General features: G+C 49.5%; 1 protein-coding gene across 1 annotated transcript; it reads left to right on the top strand.

Moving 5' to 3' along the window:
• Positions 1 to 9,094: 9,094 nt before the first annotated feature.
• On the top strand, positions 9,095 to 20,599 carry LOC308609461 (melanoma-associated antigen B1-like; the record flags this gene model as incomplete). The annotated part of the gene is made up of 4 exons (XM_081223119.1): positions 9,095 to 10,150; positions 18,370 to 18,524; positions 18,882 to 18,916; positions 20,558 to 20,599. Exons 1-4 carry the CDS (start codon positions 9,159 to 9,161, stop codon positions 20,597 to 20,599), a joined length of 1,224 nt encoding a protein of 407 aa, XP_081079245.1. The 5' UTR covers positions 9,095 to 9,158.
• Positions 20,600 to 20,607: the final 8 nt, after the last annotated feature.

The raw sequence follows: 20,607 nt of genomic DNA, 5'->3' as shown, positions 1-20,607 counted from the left end.
GGTCTGTGCTTTTCCTCTGGCCCCTCACGGTCTTGGTGTGTGCTCAATGATCCGGCCAAAACTCTTGATTATCCGGGCGGCTGGGAAGGACTGTCTCTTCATCCTATCTTGGCTCTGCCAGACACAGGCACCTTCTTACTAAACAGAGAGGTGGGACTGGGAGGGTGGGGGTCAGAGGCATGTAGACGAAGCTGTGGGGGAAGGGTAGATGAGCGGTGGAAACCCTTAGACTCAGAGAACCATGGAGAGCCTGAAGGAGACCATCCAACTTAGTGAGGGGGTGGGGTTGTTGTTTTTTGTTTGCTCGTTTGTTTCTTTTGGATACATACCCAGGAGTGGAATTGCTGGGTCATATGGTAGCTCTATTTTTAGTTGCTTGAGGAACCTCCATACTGTTTTCCACAGTGGCTACACCTATTTACATTCCCACCAACAGTGTACAGATCTCCACGTGCTCGCCAGCGTTTGTTATTTCTGTTCTTTTTCATGATGGCCATTCTGATAGGTGTGAGGTAATACCTCATTGTAGTTTTAGTTTGCATTTATCTGATGATTAATGATGTTGACCATCTTTTCATTTGCCTGTTGGCCATCTGTATGTCTTCTTTGGAAAAATGTCTATGTAGGTCTTCTGCCCATTTTTCTGATTGGGTTATTTGGAGGTTTTTTAACTGTTATATGAGCTGTTTATATATTTTGGATGTTAACCCCTAACTGGTCATATCATTTGCAAATATTTTCTCCCATTCAGCAGGTTGTCTTTTCATTTTGTCAATGGTTTCCTTTGCTGTGCAAAAGCTTTTAACTTTAATTATGTTCCATTTGTTTATTTTTGCTTTTATTTCCTTTGCTTTAGGAGACAGATCCAAAAAAATATTGCTATGATTTATGTCAAAGAGTGTTCCACCCATGTTATCTTCTAGGAGTATTATGGTTTCCACTCGTATATTTAGGTCTTTAATCGGTTTTGAGTATATTTTTGTATGTAGTGTTAGAGAATGTTCTAATCTCATTCTTTGACATGTAGCTGGACAGCTACACGTCAAAGAATGAGACTAGAGCATAAACAGAATTTGGCGATACAACAAAAGTAAATATGCATTTACATTTGAGCCAGTAACTCCAATTTTTCAGAAATTAACCCCAAAGACACATCCACAACAATGTGAAAATACCGCGATGTCCGTGAATATATTAATTGAAAAAAAACATGGTATATTCACAGAGTGGAGTACTATACTGTGTAGCTTTCAAAAAGAATGAGCATGATCTTTGTAAACTAATATGGGGTGCTTCCAGGATAGATATGGATAGAGATATATAAAAGAATGTGTGAGTTTTGGGCTAATGTCAATGATAACCAAGCCCAGTGCCTTCCCATCCTGGTATGAAGAGGCTTGGAGAGATGAGGAAGAGAGAGACTGAGCCAGAGCTGTAGCCAGGGCTCATACTGCTACGCCGGCCGGTGGGTGTTCCAGGGCATGTCCCAAAGCTCGTCCCGTCCCTAGTGAAGTCTGAGCAGGTACTTCACATTGTATTTAAAGAAAGCAGTCAGTCTTCCAACCAGTGGAGGGCCAAGGTGTGGCTCATGGGAACACAACATATAATATATGTGTGTTCCTGGACAATATACACAAATCGGAGATTTTTCTTTTTTCTATTTTTAAATGTTGTTCCTTTCAATTAAAGATGTGTTTAGCTTCAGAGTCTAAGTTTATTAATGACATGACTCACACATTTAGTGCAGCTTATCAGGTTGAAGAATAAGAATTTTGGTATTATGTAACACGAACTGGAAATCCTTGAATCATTTCTTGTCATTCGGAACATTGGAATATGGATTTTTTGTGAAAAAGGAAATTATTCCACAGTAAAGTCTGTGTGATCATGAGATACAGAAAAAAAAAAAATCTGAAGAGGTATTCACTTCTTGGTTTGTTTTATTCCTTTTAGTCTTTCTTTGTAAAATTGAAGTATATATACCTGGATTCGCTTAGCTTATTTAAGAATGTGGGAATACTGTGAAATCACAGTATTTTGCCTTCTTGCACACGTGCTCTTTTTTTCTTAATTTATTAACTTATGCATTTTTGGCTGTGTTGGGTCTTCGTTGCTGCAAGGGCTTTCTTTAGTTGCGGCGAGTGGGTCTACTCTTCATTGCGGTGCACGGGCTTCTTACTGCGGTGGCTTCTCTTGTTGCAGAGCACGGGCTCTAGGCACGTGGGCTTCAGTAGTTGTGGCACGTGGGCTTCAGTAGTTGTGGCTCACGGGATCTAGAGCGCAGGCTCAGTAGCTGTGGTGCACGGGCTTAGTTGCTCCGCGGTATGTGGGATCTTCCCGGACCAGGGCTCGAACCCGTGTCCCCTGCATTGGCAGGCGGATTCTTAACCACTGTGCCACCAGGGAAGCCCTGATCTTTAATTGTTCAAATATCAACTTAGCGTCTGCTCTTCAGAAGGCTTTTGGATGGTACTGGGGATGCTAAGAAACATAGACCCAACCCCTGCCTGTAGAATTCTAGAGTCTAAGAGCAGCATTCCTATAAAGCAGCTGGTGAACAAAGATCTAAAGATAAGGGGTAAGAAGTGGGGGTTGAGGGGTTCCTCATGAGGAGTCTAGTGTAAATGTCCTGATGCAAGGCACTTTGAGACTTTAGGACAATAAAAGTCCTGCAGTGGGAGATAATTTTAAGTTAGGCCGTATGGTGAGCCAGCCAGCGAGGCTGTGGAAACACTGGACAGGGGCCAGACCCTCAGATGGTGGGTCTCAGAGTTAAGAGACTTAAGCCTGGAATGGAAAACTGCCCTTAACAGTTACTTTGAAATCACGAGTAAACCAGAGAGAAATCTCCACCCGGGGCAGGGATGGAACGTGCCCCGTGCTCCTGTCCCAGTGCAGGTGAACACAGTACACAACCTAGGTGTTTTATGCGCATCACCTCCAAGGAGTGTCTTTGAGATAAAGGTGACAGGAGTCTGAAACTGGAAACTCAGAAGCCAGTGGGCTGATACTCTTTGCTGGGGGACAAGGAGTCAGAGCCCATTCTATTAAAAGGGCCTTCGCATTCAGGTTTTTTGTTGGTTGTAATTCCGCAAAGTCTACGAGAGGTGTAGATTTTCGGTAACGGTGAAGTTAGTGACAATAGGGGTTGTTTAGCTTAGATGAAAGGGCAGCTTGGAAGGCAGAAAGAGTTAGTCTTGGAAGCAAATTCTAGCATATTTGAATTTCATTCAGTTGGAATGAAAATATAATTTTCATATTTGATTTATTGAGGAAATTGAAGATTCTTTGTATACAGCATTTTGGACTGATTTGGTGTTCCATGTCCTAGAATGCCACATATTCTCTGATATCTCCTGGATTTAAAAATTCCTTCAGGGTGGGTGGCATCGTCCGTGGACCAAATAATCATAATCATGGTAGAAACAGACATTGTGTATGGTCTCAATGTGGTCCAGGCGCTGTGCCAGGTGCTTTATACATTACCTGCATGCCACTAGCCCTGCAAAATAGGGCTTAACAAAGCCACTTCACTTGAGGCTCCCAGAGCTTGGTGATGGACCTGAGTTCACACGGCTACTAAGTCACATGGCAGGGACCGGACCTCTGGTCTGAATTTGTCCCGAGCTCGCGCCATTCCACTCCTCCCAGCCTGAGGCTGATCATGAGTCGGTTAATTCGCTGTCTTCTGCCACTTCAAAATGTATCTTGAGTGATGAAAAGAAGGACTCTGTGACCAGAACACTGGATTGGAATACATACCCACAGCAGGACGAATACCGAAATAAATGGGAGATATGAATAAAGGAGAGAACGAGATAATGCTCAGTAACAATATGGTCATCTGCATGTGCAAAATCAGATGCCCTCTCAGATGATCGGGGGCTTACAAGATTATCTGGCTCTATCCTTCTATGCAGAAAGTAAATATTTTAGAACTACCCTAAGTCTGGCTGGTGAAGAGAAGGAATATATCAGCTTTTTTTCTCTGACAGCATAACATCTGTCCTGAGTTCCTTAATTTGCGCTGCATTTTCCTAGTCTTACATCACTTTCGGGACAGAGACCCCTGTTCTCCCCAGATTTGCAATAGGGTAACTGGTCAAGTGTTTGTAGGAGTATGCGTTTCCCAGGAAGCCTTTCATCAAGAGACAGAAGCAGATATAAGAAGCCCCATGAATGAGGACTGAGGAGACAGTCACCCCTGAATATAGGAGTTATCCAAAGACGAAGGAGAGTGAGCTCAGTTCCGTAGAAGGAGGAGTGCCAGGCTCTGTTAGATGTAGTGAGCATGTTGAGTGAGGAATCATGGAAGGACCCAGCCAGAACAGTGAGGTCCTATAGAGTTGCATCCCTGCTGCCTGTTCTTGGAGGCCCCAATGGACTATGGTCGTATGAGGATCACCCCTGACTTTCAACTTGGAATTCTTAGGAGAGTAGGACCTTGATGTAAGACAAGCAGCTTCAGGAGAGCAGAGAGTGGAGTTACAGGACTGATCAGCATAAAGGAGGCCGCGGAAACATCTCTGATGCTGTCAGCCCCAGGAAGCTCTGGCCATAGATGTCAGGTTGATTTCAGCCTGGAAAGTCTCAGTGAGGTGAGGGTCTCTGTCCAATGGGGTTGGCCTCAGTTTTGTAGAGAGAGCGATAGAGACCTGAGCCCTAACAAGAATTCATGTGACGATGCTGAGTGTTATGAGGGGACCCCCAAAAGCAGAGGGGGCCAAATAGAATTCTGTACACTTCTTAGCCCTGGGAGACCCAGAAGAGCTACCGCTGAGTCATCCCCTCATTCCACCCGTGTGATGTCAGGGAGGGAAGGGCCTCATCTAGCAGGGCCGGACTCCAGCTCTGCAGAGGGGGACGTGTTGGCCATAACCAGAGTCAAGGTGAGGACCCTTAGTGCTAATGAGGGGGTCTCTCCCCCAAGCAGGGAGGCTCACAGGGTGGCGCCCGTCTTGTCAGGCAGAGATGGTCCGAGCAGCGCCCTGACTTCCCCCCGCTAGGGCCTCGGGGAGGTGAGGGCTTGGTTCGGAGGCTGGAGGACCCGGGACCATAGAGGGAGGGGTCCCGGGCTCTGATAGACGGCACCGGCAGGACGCAGGGACGCTGACCCCTGAACAGTGGGCGTCCCTGCAGAGTCCCGCCCCTGCCGTCAGCCCTCGGAGACCCCACGCAGGGCCGGATGTGGCTCGCCCCGACTTCCGCTTTGGAAGCGAGGAGCCCGACCGTCCGCCGTGGCGTTGGTTTGTTCGGCCGAGTGTGGGTTTTGAGGACTTGTCCGGAGCCACGGTGAGGACCTGAATGTAGCCTGAAGGGACCTTCCCTCCCCCCTCCCCCCTCCCCCCATAACAAAGGTGACCCCCCGCCTCCCGGCCCTGCCTGCCATCAGCAGCGTGAGACCCTGATGTGACCTATGTGCCAGAGGAGTCCTGTTGGAGTTGCCGTGTGGAGGGCCTCAGGGAGTGGAGGGCCTTTGTCTAGAGGGGGCGGCTTCTTAGGCAAAGGGTGTAGTCTTGTCCCCAGCAGGTGAAAAGTGGGACCTTCCGAGCTAACGAGGGTCCCTCCTTCCGAAAGGCGTGACTGCACGGAGCCCCCTCCCGCCTTCACTCGTGCGATGCTCTAGAGTAATTCAGGCTGAGAGAAGCCCTCATTTCTGCCTGGGGTGGGAAGTGGGGTTGGGGGGCTAGGGGACGTTCGGGTAGAGAAAGGCCTTTATGCAAAGGGGGCAGGACTTCCCTGTTGGTCCAGTGGTTAAGACTCCTCGCTTCCACTGCAGGGGGCGCACCTTCGATCCCTGGTGGGGGAACTAAGATCCCACAAGGCCACACGGTGCGGCCAAAAAGAAAGGGCAGGGGCATGGACCTAGAGGGTGTTATGTACGCTAAGTGAAATAAGTCAGACCGAGAAAAACAAATACCGTATGATTTCACTTACATGTGGAAGCTGAAAAACAAAACAAATGAACAAACAACAGAAGAGAAACAGTTATAGATAACAGAGAACAAATGTGGTTGGGGGGAGGAGAGAAATTAGGTGAGGACAGTTAAGGGGTACAAACGACCAGTTACAAAGTCAATGCGTAATGGGTGTGAAATGGAAAAAAACAGGTAGTTGGGTGGATGGATGGATGGATGGATGGATGGATGGATGGATAGATAGATAGATAGATAAGGCCACCCCATTAAGCTTAGGGAGGAGACTTGGCCCTGAAAGAAGCAGAGGTAGGACCATCCGTGCCAGTAAGCAGACCTCTCGTGAAAACAGGGAACTGCACAAATCAGCAGCCCTGCTCTCAGATCTGGGAGTCCCCAGATAAGGTAGCCGGGACGTGGAGCCCCCGACTTGTCTTCTAGCTACTCAAGGAGGTGAGAGCTTCGGTCTGAGGCATGCAGATTCGTGTCAGTGGAGGGAGGAATCCCAAACCCTACCCGGACTGGACGCCAGAGTCCTGAATGAGGACTGAGGGAGCCACCAACTCCAGAACAGTGGGGTCGGAGAGTCCCACCCTTGCTGTTAGCAGGCATAGCCGAGCCCCAGATCAGCTTTGGCGGAATGAGGCTCAGTCTGAGTGTAAGCTCGGGTCCCAGGAAGATGAGGACCTTTTCTGACAGTCACGGGCGCACGTCAGCAGAGGGCAAAGTCTCGGGCAGGGTGCAGAGTCAAGGTGAAGCTCCTGAGTGAGGAAATGGAGACTGCTCCTTACACAGTGGAGAGAGCTGCCTCTAATGCCGCCCCTACCGTTAGCCCCGGGAGGCCCAGGGCAGAGCTGGCAGGCTCAGGTGCCCCCTAACTTCTGCCTGTGGGGTCTGAGGGCGATGAGGGCCTTGGTTTAAGGGCTGGCTGCCCGGTTCAGCAGAAGAAGAGGAGTCCCAGGCCATGATCGATGTCAAGGCACAAATTCTATGTGAGGAAGGAGACAACCGACTCCCCCAGAACAGAGGAGACCACACACAGTGCCACCTCTGCCTTCGCCCTGGGAAGCCAGGTTTCGAGCTCTCAGGCTGAATTGCCCTCTCAGTTCCTCCAAGGGTGGTCTCAGGGACGTCAGGGTTTGGGTCTAATGAGAGAGGCCTCATTCAACCTAGGGAAGGAGCCTGGTTCCTAACAAGAGTCAGGGTGGTAACACCGAGTGAAGATGAGGGAACCCCACCCAGAAAGAAGTGAACCACATAGAATCTCATCCCTACTCTCAGACCTGGGAGGGAGACTCAGGCCTGGTGACCTGATGAATATCACTCCCTTTTTCCCGGACCATGGCAGGGAGGTGAGGAAGCTCGTGGATGGGAGTATGGGCTGAGGTCAGCAGCCGGAGGATTTCCCGGTAATGCCAGGAACCAAGGAGAGGAGCCTGAGAATTGAGGGGACCACCTACGCCACAATAGTGAGGGCCACAGAATCTCTGCCTGCCTGTCAGCATTGCAAGTCCACACACCGTTGTAGGTAGAGAGACAAGAAAATTTTCTTTCTAGTGGGTCTCGGGGAGTTGGGGGGCCTTAGTACGAGGGGATAGACTTCAAGTCAAGACACAGAGGATGTCCAAGTCCTGCTGTGCGTCAGGGTGAGGACACTGAGGGATGATGTAGATGAACACCCACCCAAAGCAGTGGGGGCCCACAAACTCCGCCCCCCTCGGCCCTGGGAAACCCCAGGTAAGAGGTAGCCTGATGTGTCACCCCTCACTTCCAGCCCCAGGGAGCCAGGCAGATGTGGGCCTTGATCTGAGGCCCGAAGACTCAGGTGGGCTGAGGGAGGAGAGTAGATGCCGTCAGAGTGAGGGCGAAAGAGGCCAACGACGCCGGAACAGTGGGGTCCCGCGGGGTCCAGCCCCTGCTACCAACCCAGGGAGGGCATGGACGGGGGTGAACGGAAGGGGCCCACCCTTTCTTTCATCTCGGGGATCTCAGGAAGGTGAGAATCTTAAGGTAATGCAGGCGAACTCAGGTCAGCGGAGGGAGGATTTCCGGGGTTTGCCAGGACTCACGGAGAAGATGCTGAGGACTGTGGGGAACTCCACCCCCATGCCAGCGGGGACCCCGCTGAGTCCCTCTGCATTGTCGTTCCGAGGCGCCCCCGGGCACAGATGTCAGGCAGAAGTGCCCATCCGTTCCCCAGTCGGAACTCACAGGGAAGTAAGCATCTTGGTGTGATGGGTCAGCAGAGGGAGGAACCGTAGACCCTCCCCTGAGTGAGAAATGGGCACCGTGAGGGAGGAGCCCGCGTTATAGGGCCTCAGCGTGCCTGCTGCAGCTTCAGCCTCTGGACGCTAGGGACGCTGTGGCCAGGTAAGGCCATCCTCACGTCCACCGTTCGGTCTCAGGGAGCTGTGGGCCTTACTGTGAGGAAATGTCCTCAGGTCCCCCAGATCCTCCCAGGAGACCCAGTGGGGACCGTGCATGACGACTGAAGGTAGCACAGCCCCCTTCCACCGAATCAAAGGAATAATAAAGAGTCCTGCCCAGGCCTCTGCTCAGCCCTTGAAGGCCCAGAGCACGGTTGTCAGGCGGAGGCTCCTCATTTCTGTGTATCATCTCTAAGGGAGATGAGATCCTTCGTCTGAAGGTGCCACACCAGGGGCAGAAGCACAGCGGGGGTGTGGGGGGTCCCAGACCCTTGGTATCGACAAGATGAGGACGCTGAATGGTTGAGGACCAACGAGTTCAGGACAGAGCAGGCCCCACAGCACTGTCAGCGCTGTGCACCCCGACAGTGTCCATGACTCAGTTCCTTCTCGTGGGCCCCGGGGAGCTTTGAGGTGTCTCCTTTAGAGCAGCACAGGGAAGAGGTCCCGGCCCTACCAAGAGTCGATGTGACAATCCTGTTTGTGAACGAAAGGGACCCTTGGAACCCAGAGAGGGCCTACCCTACCAGGATCTGTGGTCACCGCCGTCAGCCACAGGCAGGGCTGGCAGGCTGTAGCCTGAGGCTCACTCACTGTCGCTTCTTACGCTGGGTTCTCAGGGGACAGGCTGAGCAAGAACGAGGGCCCAGTGGTTCCTAGAGCAGAGCCCTCAAGGAAACGTGCGGAGCGGCCTTCTTCAAGTCAGGGTGGTACCTCCCTGCTGAAGGTGCTCACACCCTCTCACCTTCCCTCCTCCAGGTTCCAGCATCACCTGCTCTCCTGGCCACTCCCCCGCTTGCTGTCCCTGCCCATAGTCATGCCTCGGGGGCAGAAGAGTAAGCTGCGTGCCCGTGAGAAGCGCCGCCAGGCCCGGAGGGAGGCCCAGAATCTCGGGGGTGCTCAGGCCACTGCAGCAGAGATAGACGAGTCGCCCTCGTCCCCCGCTTCTGTTTCTCAGGGTACTCCCCCGAGCTCCCCTGCTGCTGGCACTCGCCAGGAGCCTCAGGGAGCCCCAGCCACTAGCTCTCGTGCTGCAGGGGTTTCAGGCCCAGGATCTGATGTACGTGCCAAGGGCCGGGTTGAGGCACGGAAAAATTCCTCCCGGGCCTCAGCCTCCCGTGAGAGCTCTCAGAGAGATCCTCTAACCAAGCAGGTGGGAATGTTGATAGATTTCCTGCTGGAGAAGTATACAGTGAAAGAGCCCATTATAAAGGCAGACATGCTGAAGCTTGTGAACAAAAGGTACAAGGGGAAGTTCCCCGAGATCCTCAGGAGAGCTGCTGAGCGCGTTCAGCGGCTCTTTGGTCTTGACTTGAAGGAAGTCAAGCCGAGTGGTGACTCCTATACCCTTGTCAGCCAGCTAGATGTCAGCGATGATGGCAGTCGGAGCAGTGGCAGGCGGTTTCCGAAGAGTGCGCTCCTGTTGCCTCTCCTGGGTGTGATCCTCTTGAGTGGCAACCGCGCCTCTGAGGAGGACATCTGGGAATTCCTGAGTAAATTCGGTGTTTATGATGGAAGGCGGCACTTAATCTTTGGGGACCCCAGGAAGCTTATCACAGAAGATCTGGTGCAGGAAAAGTACCTGGTGTATCGTCAGGTGCGCCACAGCGATCCCCCGCGCTATGAGTTCCTGTGGGGCCGGAGAGCCCGCGCTGCAACCAGCAAGATGAAAGTCCTGGAGTTTGTGGCCAAGGTCACTGGTGTGGCCCCCAGTGCCTTTCCAGTCTGTTATGAAGAGGCTTTGAGAGCTGAGGAAGGGAGAGCCGAGGCCAGAGCTGTAGCCAGGGCTGACACTACTGCCACTGCCGTGTGCGTCCCAGGGCCACGTCCAGCCTCTCCTCACACCCCTAGTGAGGTCTGAAGCCCAGCCATTCTTCACTGTGTGGTTGGAAAAGCCTGTTAACCGGTGTTCCTGATATGCTTAAATAACTTGTTGACTTTTTCCTGCATTTTTAATTGGTGTTGCTTTCAACAGAAAGTTTATTTCGATTCAAAATATAAGTATGTGAATGACGTGGATCACACACTTATTGCTGTTTGTCAGATTTAGGAGTTAGAATTTTGTTTTTTGAAATGCGAATTGGAAATCCTTAAATCACTTTTGTGGTCCAGAACAAGAATAACATCACTTTAGGATACGAATATCCTTGGAAACATGAAAGAACACCACCCTAAAATAGGATCAGAAGATAGCTAGGTAGCTAGATGGAGAGATAAGATAGATAAGACAGAGAGCTAAAGTAAAAGTTGATCAATTCTTGGTTTGCCTTACTCCATTTAGTCTTTCTTTTGTAAATTTAATAAAAGATATAGACTGGATTTGCTTATGGTTTTCAAGAATGTTTGAGAATATAAATTCTAGCAAATGATTTGTTCATGCCTCTTATTTCACACAAACATTAACTGAGCATCTGCTCTTAAGAAGTCTCTGTGCTTGTACTGGGGATGTTTAGTCAGAAAAGTCCTAGCCTCTGCCCATGCAATTACAGTTTCGCAGAGAAGCTATTATTATGTGGAAAAGGGTGAGATACTCTCTACTTCGAAGAGCAAGTAAAAAAGCAGGGTAAAGAGGGGGTGGAGAGAACATATTCCTTCGTTTTCATTGTTAAAAGCAGAATTTTGGCTGATTGGGAGGATTTTTTCCAGCTAGAATGCTGCATATTCTCTGACATCCCTTAGATGTAAAAAAAAAAAAAAAAAAAAATCCCAGCTGGATTGATGGTAACATCTGAGGTCAAGATAATCATAGTAATAACTGCCATTCCCTAATGTCTCAGTACAAGACAGGCACAGTGACAGATGCTTTCCATACATCACATATATTCCACCAGTCCTACAAGACTGGTCTTATCAAACTCACTTCACAGGGAAGAGCCTGAGGCTCATAGAGTTAGAGTTTGGTAATGTGCCAAAATTCATAAGGCTGGTAAATGACAGGGGTGGGACTAGACTCCTGGTCTAAATTACTGTAGAGCTCGTACTGTTGTACTCCTCCTACCCTGAGACACACCCTGTGTCTTTTATTTCAGTTGTTTTCCCAGTCCTTCAAACTTTGTCTTAGGTGATAAAAAGAATGGCCTTGTGCTCAAACTACTGGACTGGAATACGTAGCCAGAGCAGTAAGAATACCAAGATATTTGAGAGGTATAAATAAATGAATGAAAGAGACAGTATTCGGTGACAGTATAAGCACCTACATTTGCGATGTTAGATAACCTCAAAAGACTAGGGGCTCTCAAAATCATCCTCACAGTCTCTTCCCTGTAGAAAGTAAATCTATCAGAACAGAAGTGACGTGGGAATCTTCATCTGGCTGATGAGATAGAATCGATCAGTGTACTTTTTTTCCCTGACAGGCTACCACCACCTGTTCTGGGACTCCTGCCTTGTCCTATAGCTTCCCCATCTCACATTACTCCTGGGCCAGGGACCCATTCTCTGTAAGGTTTGCAGAGCGAAAACTGCTCAAGAGTTTGCAGAGATGTGCAATTTCCTCAGCAGGCTTTAATCCAAGAGATAGAAACCAAGACGAGGGCCCCGTGTAGGAGGACTGAGGAGACCAACACCCCAGAATATTGGGGGGTGGTCACTGGGACACCATTCCTGTCTGCTCTCAGACACAGAGGGTCTCAGGCAGACCTGTTAGGCTAACCGTACCCTCACTTATTCTTCAGGCTTCTTGGGGCCATAAGAAATGTGTCTAAGGGCAGAGTTCTCAGGTTGGTAGAGGAGAGCGTGTGAGTCTCTCACAGAAATGACAGTGATAAAGCTGAAGAAAGACCCAGCCAGAGCAGTAGGGTCCCATAAAGTCCCATCCCCTGTAGCAGCCCCTTGAGGTCCAGAACAGTCCTGGCTGCTTGTGACTAACACTTTGAACTCAGGTCGCGGGAAGGTGGGGACTTTGGGGATCAGCAGAGCCCTCAGCCTTAGATCAGCAGAGAATGGAGTCCCAGGAAGTGTGCAGAGTCGTAGTGAAGACCCTGTCTGTGGACATGGGGACCACTCAGTCCACCACTGACAGGGCTACACTTAGCCCCTCCTCTGCTGTTAGGTCTGGGAGGCATAGGCAAGAGCTGGCAGGGTCAAGTGCCCCCTGACTTCTGCCTGCAGGGTGTCAGGGAGGTGAGGACCTTGGTTTCTAGGCTGGCTGTTGAGCAGAGAGTGGAATCCCAGGCGTGACAGTGTCAAAGTAAAAGTCCTGTATGAGGAGTGCGGCAACCAACTACCCCGTCACACATATATCCTTAGAAAGTCCCGCGTCTGTAATTGGCCTTGGGAGGCAATAGACAGGGCTTTCAGGCTAAGTTTATCCCTTATTGCCTGAAGGAGGATGGTTTCAGGGACTTAAAGTCCTTGGACTGATGGGGGAGGCCTCATTCAGCAGAGGAAGGGTACCCAGTTCCTAACAAGAGTCAACATGATGACACTGGCTGACAATGAAAGGATCTCTCCCAGAAAGAAGGGGACCACAGAGAGCACTGTCCCTGTTGTCAGACCTGAGGCTATGTCACTTAGGCATGGTGACATGATGCGTCATACTCACTTCCTCCCAGAGCTCTCATGGAGGTAAGGAACCTCATTAAAATCCATGTGCTCAGTGGCTCTCCTTAGGGTCTCAGGGAATTGTTCCCTGTACATTTTGTTGACAACCTTCAGCATGTCTACCTTCATAATGGGCTCTTTTAGATTTCTGCAGTAGGAATTGCCTGCCGATGCAGGGGACGCGGGTTCATGCCCCAGTCCGGGAAGATCCCACATGCCGCGGAGCAGCTGGGCCCATGAGCCATGGCCGCTGAGCCTGCGCGTCCAGAGCCTGTGCTCCGCAACGGGAGAGGCCACAACAGTGAGAGGCCCGCGTACAGCAAAAAAAAAAAAAAAAAAAGCCTGAGCATAGTATACGGTAGGTACCTTATATTTAATCAATAAAGACCGAAAGAAAGACTATAAATAAGGAAAAGATCGTCAATTTGTGGTTTGCCTAAATCCTTCTCATGTTTCTTCTTGTAAAAGTAGAAGTTATACACCTGGATTTGCTTAGATTATTCAGGAATATAAGATAAGTTAAATTTTAATGGATTAGGCCACATGCTTACTCTTTTTTAATTTCCCAATCATTAATTGAGAATGAGCTCTTTGGAAGGCTTCATACTAGTACTGTGGATGCTTCCCCCTGCCACCCACCCCAAAAGCCCCCAAACAACAACCACCACAAAAACAAGATCTAGCCCCTGCCCATTGAATTTTAGAGTCTAGGAGCTGCTATTATAAAAAAAAAAAAAGATGGTGAGATACACTCTACAACCTACAGAACAAGTAAAATGTAGGGGTAAAGAGGGCGGGCAGTTGGAGCTGAAAGCAATCAAGTGTAAATGGCCTGAGGCAAGGCAGTTTGGAGCCTTAGGAAAATGCCAAGCCTTCAGTGAGAAGTAATTTTAAGTGAGGTTGCCTGGTGGGCTAGATGAGACTGTGGGAGTGGTGAGCCCGGCCAGACCCTCAGATGGAGGGCCTCACAGAATCCAGAATCCACTGGGCTGGCAATCTTTACCCTGGGTTGGGGGAGCCAGAGACCTCGCCATTGAAAGGGTACTCAATTGTTCTATGTTGTGTGTAATTTGGCAAATTGTAGGCAAGTTCTAGATTTTTGTTGGTAGTTAAATAAATGGAAATCATGGTTATTTAGAAGAAAGGGTAGCGGGTAGGGAAGATACTGGTCAATGACAAAAATTCTAAGGGCTTTGAGTTGTTTCCAACTGGGAAAGATTCTCCCACAAGCGCATTACGTATTATATCCTCTGGTGTGGATGTTACATGATTGTCCTTGCTAGGCAGCATTTTAGTTAATTGTGATTTCTTTGTCTTGCTGTTTGGTTAATGTGCTCAAGTTCGTGGGGCTAGTGAAACAGCAGGTAAAACAACTGATCAGCTTAAACTGGTTTTGCCTCCTTAAATAGGGTGTTGAGTAATCAAACCTTGAGTTATTTTACAGAGACAGAACTGCACATCTCCAAGAAGCAACCCATGACCCCAGGATGACCTTCCGTCTGCAGAACTCAGAGAATAGAAATGTTGCCTGGAGAGCCCGTGAAAGTCCTTCAGTTAAGGAAAAGCTGGCCTCCAGCAGCATGTGTAGCTTATATGGACTAATTCAAGACTAGCCAATTAGCTTCCAAGTTTGAAATTACCCTAACCCCTTAAATTTCACCCAGACCGCTGGATTGAGGTGAGATTTGAGAGCCTTGTCTCCTGTGTTAGTCGGCCTTGCAGTAAAGCTCTTTTCTCAAAAACTGTTGCCATAGTGTTGGCTTCTGCGCACACAGGGCAGTGAGCCCTTGTTCAGTAAGTTTTGGCAACCCAGGTGAGATTTAGGTCTTGTGACCGCCTGCCTGAGGCACTGTAGCCCCTGGCAGAGTGTGGGCCCTCGGCACCAACCTTGAGTAGCCACCTAGACTGAATTTGTCTAGAAGGTCGGCTTTTGGGTTCCTGCTTCCCCGCCATGGCGCTCCAGGCTCCTCGGGCTACTTTCACTTTTGAGAAAAGAAACAGCTCCTGGATCAGACGTCTTTTGGGTGAGTAACCTTGTTAAAATGTGCCTGTACCTAAATTGTCTAATAATCTCGTCGGAATTGTGGGTTAGAGTCCTGCCTGGTGGGGGGGGGAGTTTTTTTTTGGTCAGGATAGAGTCCAGGTTAGAGTCCTAAGGCTAGGATCATGGGCTAGAGTGCCACCCTCAGAGAGACAGTACAAAAGGTTACAGATGCTGAGGTACTCAAAGGATTGGGTTGAAGTCCCAGGCCTTTGGATTTGTTTGCCTATGTTTGTTTAGGTCTGACTGTTACATTTGTTAGGATTGGCTAATGGGAGTTGGCTACTGGATGACTGTGGCAAAACGTTATTAAACCTGATTGATATTAATGAGGGTCCTCTGACTCAGGAGATAAAAGACCTTGCTCCTGGACTGGAAACCTTGCTTTACAGGGTGATGGGGTTTTTCACCCATGCCTGAGATGATTGCCCAGAGGTGGTGTTACACGTGTATATTCCTTTTTTATTATTATTTGTTTGTTTTATTGGAGAATAGTTGATTTACAATGTTGTGTTAGTTTCAGGCGTACAGCAAAGTGAGTCAGTTATACATATACATATATTCTTTCTTTTTCAGATTCTTTTCTCATATAGGTTATCACAGAATATTGAGTAGAATTCCCTGTGCTATACAGTAGGTCCTGGTTGGTTATCTGTCTTATATATAGTAGTGTGTATGTTAATTCCAAGTTCCTGATTTATCCATTGCCCCCACCACGTTTCCCCTTTGGTAACCATAAGTTTGTTTTCGATATCTGTAAGTCTGTTTCTGTTTTGTAAGTAAGTTCGTTTGTGTCATTTTAAAAAACTAGATTCCACATATGAGTGATATATGATATTTGTCTTTCTGTGTGACTTATTTCACTTAGTGTGATAATCTCTAGGTCCGTCCATGTTGCTGCAGATGGCATTCTTTCTTTCTTTTTTTATGACTGAGTAATATTCCGTTGTATATATGTACCACGTAGTTTTTATCCATTCCTTTGTCGATGGACATTTAGGTTGCTTCCCTGTCTTGGCTATTGTAGATAGTGCTGCAGTGAACATTGGGGTACGTGTACCTTTTCAAATTATGGTTTTCTTTGGATATGTGCACAGGAGTGGGACTGCTGGATCACATGGTATTTTTTTTTTAATTTTATTGGAGTTTAGTTGATTTACAATGTGTTAGTTTCAGGTGTACAGCAAAGTGATTCAGTCACACATATACATATATTCGTTCATTTTCAGATTCTTTTCTCATACAGGTTATCACAGAATAGGTCCTCGTTGGTTATCTGTCTTACATATAGTAGTGTGTATGTTAATCCCAAGCTCCTGATTTATCCACCCCTCGTGCCCCACGTTGCCCCTTGGGTAACCATAAGTTTGTTTTCGATATCTGTAAGTCTGTTTCTGTTTTGTAAATAAGTTCATTTGTGTCATTTCCTTTTTCAACACATTTTTTTTAACATCTTTATTGGAGTATAATTGCTTTACAATGGTGTGTTAGTTTCTGCTTTATAACAAAGCGAATCAGCTATACATACACATATATCCCCATATCTCTTCCCTCTTGCATGTCCCCTGCATTGGCAGGCAGATTCTTAACCACTGCACCACCAGGGCAGTCCCGGAATAAAGTTTTTGTCTCAAAAGCCAGTGCCATAGTATTGGCTTCTATGCATGTCAGGCAGTGAGCCCTTGCTGGGTAACACTAGTAAATGACAGGCCTGGGACTAGACTCCTGGTCTGAATTCCTCTAGATCTCACACTGTTATACTCCTCTTGGCCTAAAGCAGAGCTTGTATTCCTTGACACTCAAATGTATCTGGGGATAAAGATAAGGACTGTGTGGCTAAAGAACGGGATTGGAATCTATCCAAAGCATTGAAGAATACCTCAGTAAATGCCAGTTAGGAATAAGGAGGAGGAACAGGAATAAGGAGAAGAAACAGATGCTGCTCAGTGACAGTAGGATCATCTCTATATGCAGTGTCAGACAACCTCAGTCAGGGGAAGCACAAAACCATCCTGGGCAGCTCCTTTCCTTTAGAAGTATGCACATATCTCAGATGCTGTGAGTTGGGTTCTAGGTCACCGCAATAATGCGAATATTGCAATAAAGTAAATCCCATGAGATTTTGGGTTTCCCAGTGCTTATAAAAGTTGTTAATCCTATTGTACACTTACTAGACAGTGTCTAAAAAAAGGCACACATCTTAATTTAAAAATACAAAACAGTTACAATAATAACAAAGATAACTGAGCAGAGAACCCTAAGAAAATAATGGAAGAGTTTAAAATATTTCAAGAATTAACAAAATGTGGCCCAGGGACCCCACGTGAACACATGGTGTTGGGAAAACGGCGCCCATTCACATGTTCAATGCACGGTCACCACAAACTTACAATTCGTAATAAAACAGAATATCTGTGAAGCATGATTAAGTGAAATACGATAAAAAGAGGTATGCCTATAAATCAGTTAAAACAAGTCACAGGTGAGGCTAATTCTGGCTATTGAGAAGGACAGGTTAGCATTCTTTTTCTCTGGGAGCCCACCCCTGTCCTGGGCCCCCTGCCTTATGTTGCATTTTCCCCATCTCACGTCAAGTCTGGGACATGAAACTACAAGGTTTGCATTAGGTACACTGCTCAAGAGTTTGCAGGGATGTGGCATTCCCCAGGAACCTTTTAATCCAAGAGATAGACAAAAGGAACACGCCCCCACCCCCCGAAATGAGTGAGGACTGGAGAGACAACCACGGCAAAATATAGGTCATTCAGAGACCTGCCCAAACGTTCTCTCAGACCTAGAATGCCCAGGCAGGGCATCCTCTCTTATAAGTCTCATAGTTCTCAGCGAGGTCAAAGTCTTGGTCTAAGAAGAACAGCCTCAGTTCGGTAGAGGGAGAAGCTCAGGTTGGAGGGTCAGGGAGGATCAGGTCCCAGGACTGGCCAGGAGTACGGTGGGGTCCCTGAGTGAGGAAAGAGGTATCACTAGACCCACAAATGAGGGGGCTTTACAGACCCCTGCCCCCATTCTTAACCACGAGAGGCCCCAGGCAGCAGAGCTCTAGGGATGAGAAGCCTCCTCGTTTCTATCTGTCTGGTCTCAGCGAGGGAAGGGCTTTGTCTATCAGGATCAGCTCCCACTTCTGCAAGGGAAGGGGTCTTGGCCATAACCAGACAAACCAGGGTCAGGGTGAGGACCTCAGTGCTAATGAGAAGGTCTCTCTCCCAAGGAGGGAGGCTCACAGGGTGGCGCCCCTCTTGTCAGGCAGAGATGGTCAGAACAACGCCCTGCCTTCCCCACTAGGGACTCGGGGATGTGAGGGCTTTGTTTGGAGGCCGGAGGACTCGGGACCACAGAGGGAGGGGTCACGGGCTCTAATAGACGGCACGGAGAGAACCGCGAGGGAGGATCAAGGGGCGGCTGACCTCTGAACCCCGGGGTCCCGTAGAGCCCCGCCCCTCGCGTCAGCCATTGGAACCCCACGCAAGGCAGCCGTTAACCGAAGTGGCTCGCACACTTCTGCTCCGGGGGCGAGGAGCCGGAAGGTTGTCCACGGCGTTTGTTCGGCCAAGGGCGGATTCCCAGGACTGATCTGCAGTCAAGGTGAGGACCTGAATGCGGACCCAAGGGACCCTTCCCCCCTCCCGTAACACAGGTGACCCCCACAAATCCCGCCTCTGTGATCAAACGTGGAAGGTTCCCGAAAAGCTGTTAGGCTGAGTTCTGCCTGGAAATTCTCAAGGGGGAAAGCCTTAATCTAAGAGAGAATTTCCCGATTCTGTACATGAAGGAAACCTAGGCCCTAAGTGAAGTCAAGGCGGGGTGGGGGCGGGGCCTGAGTGCTAATGAGGGAGTGGAGATGGCAACAGAGCCGCACCCATGCACTCAGTTCCCGGAGGCTCCAGGCCCGGGGGGCGGTCATAGGTAGCAGGCCCGGACTTCCCCCCCCCCCACCCCCAGGAGCTCAAGGAGGTGAAGCTTGTGGGCACAGTTCGGTAAAGGGAGGAGTCCCAGGCTCTGACAGATTCCAAGATGGGGGCTCTGTATGTAGGACCTAGGGACCGCCGGCTCCAGAACACTGGAGTGCCACAGACCCCCGCCCCTGCTGTCAGCTGTCGGAGACCCTGAGTAGTCGTGGCCGGATGTGAGTCATCCTGACTTCGGCTTCAGAGGTTCCAGCAAGTGAGAACTTTGATCTGAGGGCCATGCCTCCGGCCGGGCAAGAGAAAATTCCCAGTGCTGGCCTGGAGTCAAGGTGAAGACTTTGAGTGGGGAGTGAGGGGTACCACTCGGCCCGTAACAAACTGCGCTAAGTCTCGCTGCTGCTGTAGGCCCTGGGAAGCCCCAACAGAGCCCTCCAACCGAGTTCTGCCTGAGATGTCTCGGGGATGGGAGGGCCTCGGTCTAGGGAGTAGCTCCGTCTTGCAGAGGGAGGATACCTAGGTCCTAACAGAGGTGAAGGTGAGGACCCTAAATACTAATGAGGGGGCCTCTCCCCATTTAGGGGTGGCATCACAAAGCAGCGCCCCTACACTTGTGGGAGGCTCCAGCCAGGGGTAGTCATATATGTAGGACCCTGACTTTCCCCTCTAGGGACTCGGGGAGTTGAGGGCTTTGCTCTGAGGCTGGACTGCCCAGGTTACTGGTGGGAGGAGTCCTAAATCCTATGCAGAGTTCAGGTCAGAGACCTGAGTGAGGACTGAGGTGAACACCGACTCTAAAATGTAGGGTCTCATAAATTCTGCCCGTGTTCTGAGTAGAAACCCAGAGTATCTGTCAAGCTGAAGCCCTCTTCTCACTTGTCTGGAGAGTTCAGAGATGTGAGGGTGTTGGACTAATTGAACAGCCTCGAGTCTGCAGAGGGAAGAGACCCAGGGCTTTCTAGGAGTCAGGGTGAGGACCCTGAAAGAACAGTGATGATACCACTCACCCACAAACAGAGGAGACTAACAGAGAGGGCCCCCCCTCCTTGCTTGCAGCGCTGGGGAGCCCAGGTATGGAAGTCAGGTGTATGTGAGCCCTCCTTTTTTTCTGATGGTATGAGATTGGTGAGAGCCTTTGAGAAGAGGTACATCAGATCAGACGCAGGTATCCCAGGCCCTACCTGGAGCCAAGGCAAGGACCCTGAATGAGGACTGAGGACCCCAAGGAGCCCAGGACAGAGTCCCATAGAGCTGTCAGCTGTGGGTGCCCCCCTGCAGGGGCGCTGGGCTGAGGTGCCCCTTCACTTCTTCTTAAGGTATCCCAGGAAGATGAGGACCTGGGTCTGAGGTATAAATTTAGAGCAGCGCAGAGGAGGGGGCCCAGGCCCTGTGCAAAGTTGATACGATGGTCCTGAATATGAACTGAGGGGACCCCAATGCTCCAGAGTAGAGGGGGCTCCACAAGGACTAGATAATTGCCCACTGCTGCTCTCGGCCCCAGTAAGCACCAGGCAGGGCTGGCAGGCTGCAGCCTGAGGCTCACTTTAATTATTTCCACAGGGTTCTTAGAGGACAGGGTGATGAGCACAGGAGTCCTGTGTGTTCGCAGAGCAGTGCCCACACGGAAACCTGCAGAGTGGCCCTCTTAAAGGCAGGGGGGTACCTCCCTGCTGTAGGCGCTCACACCCTCTCATCCTCTCTCCTCTCTGCCAGATCACCCGCTGTCCTACCTGCATTCCTGCCTGTTGTCCCTGACCACAGTC

Source organism: Mesoplodon bidens, assembly GCF_964165515.1.
Source record: "Mesoplodon bidens genome assembly, chromosome: X".
Taxonomy (NCBI): Eukaryota; Metazoa; Chordata; class Mammalia; order Artiodactyla; family Ziphiidae; genus Mesoplodon; species Mesoplodon bidens.
The sequence above is the reverse complement of the archived record's forward strand: the minus strand, read 5'-3'. Positions and strand labels throughout refer to the sequence as shown.